Source organism: Metarhizium brunneum, chromosome 4 (assembly GCF_013426205.1).
Source record: "Metarhizium brunneum chromosome 4, complete sequence".
Classification (NCBI taxonomy): domain Eukaryota; kingdom Fungi; phylum Ascomycota; class Sordariomycetes; order Hypocreales; family Clavicipitaceae; genus Metarhizium; species Metarhizium brunneum.
Window position 1 is genome coordinate 2,274,167 of NC_089425.1, and position 7,456 is coordinate 2,281,622.

The window sequence follows — 7,456 nt, forward strand, 5'->3', positions numbered from 1 at the left end:
TACGTACCTGCCTGAGTGAGGAAGGCAAGGGCCGAGATGCTGGAACTTGTGTGTCTAGGCCGCTAGGTACTCTCTGTACCTACTTACTTACGCAGCAACTACTAGACAGCAGGGCCAAAGGTACCGCCGGCCTTGGGATATCTACGTAGGTACTTCAGTACTTAACATGGAGTATGTACGTACATTTAACTCCCACCCTTCTCTCATTCTCGTCCAAGCACGCTAAACATGAGACTGCCAGCTCGGGCTACGTTTCCGCTCGTCCCATCTTTGTTTCCATAGCGAGCCGTGCTCTTCATGTTATACATCTGAAGCCAAAGTTGGGCAATAATAGCAAGTACCTAGGCACTTTGGGCGGTGTTGCCCGATAGATACAGCACAGAACTTGCTGCGTCAGCGGCAGTCCGGAAGCGAAGCGCAAAAACACCAGAACACCACAACGTCCAGCCGCAGCGCTACAGTGCCAAGGTGCAACACGGATTGAATACCACTCTGTAGCAACGTGTTTCGTCTCCATCGTACTGGGCGTTGCTGGTGCCCAGGGCCGAAATCTGACCCCATCCTACTACTACCAGATTGGCCGATGGACATGGAAACCCCAGCTACGCAAACTTATCCGTCGCCCGCCCTCCAGGTAGACAAGGCCAACAGAATGACACGCAAGCTGTGCTCTCCGCCGAAAATGGCGCAGCTACGGAGTAGTACTCCATACTAGGCAAGATCTTGACTGTCACATTTCACAAAGACATGCTGCTGCACACTTGGCCGCTGTTCCTCGAGTGGTCCACTCAAGTGCTGCATGCAAAGACCCAAGGCGTTCAGGGGAAGGTACTCACAGGTGCCGCATTGTGTCTGGTACGGAGTACCGAGTGCAAAGCAATCGACTCTTCTGCCGTTCCACGAAACAATGAATTTTTCTTCTCCTTCTTCTTCCTTGCCCTCTGTGTGGCGTCTCCATGGGCCTCCACGCGTCACCCGCCTGGTGGCGGAGAAGTAGACATGTGAATGGGGAAACTGGATGGATTGGTGCCACGACGCACTTGACGGCTTGCATGACCCCGAAGCCTCAATTGAGGCACCACGAGATACAACTGGCCGGCACGGGGTGTTCAAATGCTGGACCCTCCTCAGTGGCCTCCAGAGCAGCCGCGGAGCCTAATGGCGCTAAATTGATACATATGTAAGTTCCAGCATGAACCGTCAATCCAGCAACATTTGAACATTCACACCTTCAGAGTCTGGTTGCTGTGAGCGAGCGCCTTCTGTCCAAGTTTGTTTTGGCCAACTGTCCGCGTCTCAATGGACCTATGGAGAAGGCAACGAATGTCCCCTGTTTCGCATGATGGAGCACCCCGCAAATAGCACATATTACATGGTCTAGTCCATAATGCTGGAAAAAGAAGCAAGCTTTGATCGATCCAGATGTCGCTATCTCAAGGTCCACAGTTGACTTCGTTGAGCGTCTCCAGGGCGGGGCGCGTGTCGGGGAGAGACGGGGGACGGGCAAACCGCAACTGCCAACAAACACATGGCCTGTACTCTGTACACAGCCCAGGCAGCAGTGAACATTGGTTGAACTGATGATATACATATTATCGGTTGCACGTCTTTGTCTGTTTGTTGCCGTGTACCGAGCGCAATGCAGATCTCTGAGATCAATCACGGACTCTTTAATCGACGAGACAAGGGGAAGGAGCATGTGGCAGGGTGACACACGACGGGAGACCACAAACAGGCCCGGCCTGTCTTCGGCCGCCATGCGCTGGAATGAAAAACAACACAAGACTGCTTTGTACTTACTTAGATGCAAGTGTACTAGTACTACTGTAACTTTACGTGCTGTCAAGTACCTACTTTACCTACTTAAGTACCTAGGTAGGTAAGTACTCAAGTAGGTATGTACGGAGTACTCCGTACATTGTACATATTTAGAAGCCCACCCTGGAATGCCGGGCCGGGCGCTTACCACAACCATGACCAACGACCTGTCACCACAGCCAGCGTCCAACCAACCAGCAGCAGCACTGCCTCTTTCTTCATCTCGCTTTGCCTCCCTCACAAATTCACAATGGCGCCCGCCGCGTGCTTGACACGAGGGCCACGCAAGGGTCTCATACTCCCCCCCCTCGACATGGGTATATACGCGCATGTACGGAGTACAATGTGCATCTCGGCCAACAACAACGACGCCGCAGTGTTACTGACTCGCTACACTTGGTTCGTTTTCCTGCTTCTCCTTTGTTCAACCTCCCTCACGCCGCTACCATGCCCTTCAAGCCGCCGGATGCGGGAGAATTCAAGCCAGGAACATCATCATTATTCCTCCTCTGCTGTTTTTTCAGACACCTGGAGGCCTGGATAACTACGTCCTTGATTCCGCTCCATGGCACCACCACCTTCTCGTATTTACGGCGTGCATAATGGCCGAAAGCATGCTGTATCCGCATCTATTAGGAAAATCAAGGAACTGGGCCCACATGACAATCTCTGTATAATGCAATGCTATGCATGGTATTCGCAGTACGGAGTACGATGTATGGTATCAATACAACTACAGTGTACAGAGTGCTCTACTCCGTGCAGACGCGGTACTTCCCAGTCTGCCCACCCCAATCGTCTACGCAATGAAGCCGCCACCGAATCAGGGGCGTGCAAAGTTGGCCCATCTCCCTTGAACCAGACCGGACCCCTTGCCGAGGAGGCGAAGCCAGGTCTAGCTACTCCGTAAACAACTGTCATATACATAATGTACGGTCGTGGTTGCAAGCAGACACATGTTTCGTTTTGTTTGTGACTTGCCTTCGGTTGCTTGCTTGATTTGCATTGATTGTTTCACCACTAGGGACGGGGCATCAAAGAAAAGACAAAACCTGTCCACTAATATTGTCGTATCATTGAAAGAAAAACTACCAAGCCGAACGCTGTACAATAGCAAGTACTGATCATAAGGGTCGTTAATCTAGGCTACCGCCAATAACTTGTAACCCGAGCCTGAAGTCCTGATGCGCCCTCGCATCTCCTTAACAGTAGCTTCTCATTGCGTCTTCATAACCAGTTCCGCCGCGTAAGTCTCGCCCAAATTTCACATGAATGTCCAGAACTTGTTGCATGTGCCGCATGCTAAGTGATTCGTTCTTGTTCATTGCCAGGTCCTGCGCAGACCCTACCATGTTCTTGATCTCGCGCCCATTCAACTCGTACTTGGCAAGCTTTTTGAGATCTTCCTCGGAAAATGGCTCGACTGTCAATTTCCCAAAAGCTTTAACCCGATCGATGAACATCTTGAAGATGGTTTTCTTGGCTTTGCTGTCTAAGCCTTCGTACCTGAGGGCGATGTGTATTCGAGACTGGAATGCTTCATCGAACGTCTAACCGCCAAGTTAGTTCTCGCGGGTCCAACGAAACAACGGCTAGAAGAAAACATGCGAGCTCACCTCTACACGGTTTGTCGTAAGAAATAATATCCCCTGGAAATATTCCAACTGTCGTAGGAAAATGCTGACAAGGGCGTTGCGATGGATGTCCTGCATGTTTCGCTTCTCCAAGAACACGTCGGCCTCATCGAGCAGCAAAATCGCGCCCCATGCATGGCAAACGTCCAGAATCTTTTGCAAGTCGGCCTCTAGAAAACGACAATCTGTTCCGAGCTCGCCGGCCGAAGCCATGTATAGCGGGCATCGAAGCAGTTCGCTGATGCCTTCCGCCGTCAGCGTTTTACCTGTTCCAGGCGGCCCGTGAAGCACGGCTAGGCGTACTCGTGCGTTAGTAAAGTCAACATCTATGGCATAACTAGAAAAATTACGAAAGAAAGAAAAATACTCACTAACAAGCCCTTTGCCTTTGCCTTGTATGACGTCGTCGATTGTCTGCGTCGCGTTTTGTTTACGTGACTTGACAAGGGCCTGGATCAAATCCTTTGTCTCTGGTGGCAGTACCAGTGAGTCCCAAGCATCTTCGTTCCACTTAATGTCGTGCACTCTTGAGACGGCTAACTCCAACCATTGCTTCTCTGAGAAAGCGAAACCTAGAACTACCGGGGAAGCGAGGAGATAGTCTTCATCAGTAAATTCCAAGCATACATCGGGATCATCCTCCTCTGGTGTGTCCACGGTCCTTTCTTCCCCAGACGTATCAGTGCTTGATGTTCGTTCAACCATTTTGCCGCTAGTCGTTGCCGACAATTGCGGCTGAGGTGCCTTAGACCTTGCCTCCAAATCCGTCTGCAAAGCCTTCGTCACCGGTACATTGCAGTCCGAGTCTTTTGTCGTCTTACTAACTACCTTCGGTTCGTCATCTCCTTGCAAGTTGTCAGAAGAGAAGCATTCATAAAGATCATCATCGCCGTCTGATAACCCCAAATCGGAGAGAGCGTCAAAATCCCTTGGCCGCACATTCGACAGGCAGTAGTTTGGGTTGATGCGCCGGAATATGGCAGGGTCAATCATTATTCGGCTTTGCTGAATGTGAAATTTGACGACAGAACCCTTTTTGCGTTTATTGTATGCAATCCCAGAGTAAGCCTTGTAGTGAGCCCCATGAAGGGCCACAAACTTTTTGCCGCGCTCGACCAGCATTCGGCGTATCCCATCCTCATCCTTGTGATAAGATAGCGGATAGAATGGGAGGCTTGTTATTTTGCGAGTGCCCTGGAATTCTGCGATTTCCTCGGCCAATGTGCCATGCCCAAATCTTTTCCCGTCGAACTCGAGATATTTCCCGTCAACAAAGTAGAACTCGCCTCGCAGCAAGGATGAGTGCCGCACGGCTAGGTCGACTTTAAAGACTCTAGGGTCTTCCGCGAAACCGTAGGTTGAGGAGTATATAAGTGTACCTGGTTTCCACAACGCCCAGAGATAATCGAAGGTGATTATTCCACTGTCTAACATAGGATATAGACTCTCCTTGACTTTGGCGTAATCTTTATCCAAATATTTAACGAGCACCTTAAGCTCCTTGCGCTTTTTATCGATTCGCTGTTGGTTCTTCTTTCGTTCGCGCGCCCCTTGACCCGCTGGCTCAACCTGTTTGAGTTTCTTACGGTGAGAGCGAAAATCTTCTAAATACCTGGCCTCCGGGTTAGGCTGAACTGCATGACTTCAAACAAAGGCAGGGGCGTCCCGAATTTCGTGGTGAGAAAGGATTTAAATAAAGTACTTACAAGAAGAGTAAATTTGGGTCCAGTTTTGGCGTTTCATCAACAAGGCTCACACCTCGTACGTTGCCAATGACGTCCTGCAAGCATTCACGAAGCAGTTTGCTCTTGATATCAACGACCGTGTTTCGATACTTCCCTTCGCTATCGAATGTCCTCCTGACGTGGAATATGTATTTATCATACTTGGAGTTCGTGGCCACTTCAGCTGTATCTTGCAGCTTAAATGTATACAAGGTACTGTCCCATACCGAGTCTACCCGTTTATAGTCGACCTTCCTTTCCCTTCTGGAGTTTGATTTAGAGCGAGCCGTGTCGTTTGGCATGACTATTTGAGAATGGGTCCCTGGATTGCCGCGGTGAGGAGCATCTCGTTGGGGCAAACCCCTTCGGGCAGCGGCGAGAGATAAGAAATTATTAGGTTTTTGACTGCAGGACGTGTTGAAACCAACTACATTGTGATGAGTATGTGCATTGTCCAAGGGTTGTGTTGGTGAGATATATTGCGACGGGAGGTGGGATCCGAGTGGCTTGCTTGTCATCTGAACTGCATTTCCGCCGAGCTTTTCTACCTGAAACTGGAGTTGGGCATAACGAGACTCTAATTGGGCAATGGCCTCTCCCAATTCTCGCTGGGAGATGGGATCGTTCCAGCTCACCCAGTTCTGGGAGCTTGTGAACTCAGCTTCTCTCGCCGACACCATGTCATTTTCTGCTTCAAACTGCAGTGTATTGCCGCCCAAGGGCTTCATCCTGTCGCCTCTGCTGGCAGTCCGAGAACGGTGAGAGGCATGGCGAGAAACAGACCGCGACTTCCGAGATCGTCGATGTTTGTGCCGGCGATGACTAGATTCTTCATCCGATGATGACAGACTCATGGATTCGTCCGAATGTAGAGAATAGTCATCATCACTTTCACTTGAGGAATAATCGTCCGACTCTGACGACACCTCTTTCGGCCTGTTTTTGCGCCGGTGTTTTCGAAACTTCTCTTGTTTCCCCGACTGTATAGACTTTCCAGACGCAGGCGTTTTGGAAGATATCGCAGATTTGCCCGCCTTCACGGATCTGGCTGCGCGTCTCTTGGAGGTTTCCCGCAATTTTCTGGACGCCTGGTTATGTTCCATTGTAGTGGCTCCGTCATCATTTATGTTGGAGGAGGATTTGCCAGCATTGGGTTCTGTTCGTCGATTACCCGTGGGAAGAGTAGTCTGTGGGGACTCCATAACCAGTCTGTCGGGTTTGATGTGTTTGCTTGACTGAGTGTTCAGATGTTTGTGTTAAGGGCGAGAAGTGGTGTGAAGATAGCAACGGTCGTAGTCATATGCGAGCAATTGACTGGAGTCTAACAAGCCAGGAATGTTAGCAGCACAAGCAAATATTTGAGGAGTCAGAGCAGGGTTGGTGTAATACCATACCACGGGCACGAGAGGTATGCGGATGAAGGGGCTATCGGATATCTGCATAGGGTCGTTTGAGTAAGACAAGCTCACACGAGAAAAGAAGGTGATGACAAAACGAAGGAGCACACCCCGTAGCCGGCGCAGAACCGTTTGTTTGCAGTGCTTGGTGGTTGACGTGTCGAGGAGTTCTAAAGGCGAGGGTATTGGGTGGATGGGCTTACGAGACCAAAGAGCTAGGAAGATAAAATGTATTTGATAGAATGGAAAGACTGCGCTGGAAACACTCAAGATCAGGCTGTCGCCAAAACGAAGAGAGGACGTTGTTGCAGCTGGAAGAGGGCACAAGTTGCTCGTTGATGGCGTTTGCCAGCATTAAATGATGGATGGTCCTTTGGGAGAGCCTGCGGAAGGCAGGGACTCGGGAGCAGGCAACAGCAAGGTGAGGAGGAAGTCAACCAAATGCGGGCTGCAGTGCAACCTGCAGCCAACGAACAGTAGAAAAACAGCACAGTAATCCGTACGGAGTTGGCGACTCCTTGCCAGGCGCAATTGTTCACGCAGAGTGCAGCACTGCAGAAGATTTCGGGACCGGGAGACAGCGGGAACAGGGCGACAAAGTGAGCAGCAGAAGAGACGAGTCACATCCTTTATGTGTCTCAGCCATTCCGATATTCCAGGCCCATAGGCGGATTCGACAATAAGTGCCAGGGCGAGGGAATGCGGCTAAGGATAGATATCGAGTGGCCAAGCAGCCGTTTCATCCGACGCCAGAGCGAGCAGCCAAGGCGAAAAATGCCGTAGGCAACAACATGGTGCATACTCCGTACATCAGGACACAACAGGCACAACAGGCACAACAGGCACAACAGGCAGCCTTTGCATCGCTCGAGCAAGGAGCACG

General features: G+C 50.5%; 1 protein-coding gene across 1 annotated transcript; it reads right to left on the bottom strand.

The window, feature by feature from the left end:
* Positions 1-3,020: 3,020 nt before the first annotated feature.
* Positions 3,021-6,378, bottom strand: G6M90_00g073550 (uncharacterized protein; the record flags this gene model as incomplete). The annotated part of the gene is made up of 4 exons (XM_014690224.1): positions 3,021-3,368; positions 3,435-3,745; positions 3,824-5,064; positions 5,159-6,378. 4 exons carry the CDS (start codon positions 6,376-6,378, stop codon positions 3,021-3,023), a joined length of 3,120 nt encoding a protein of 1,039 aa, XP_014545710.1.
* Between the last annotated feature and the right edge of the window lie 1,078 nt (positions 6,379-7,456).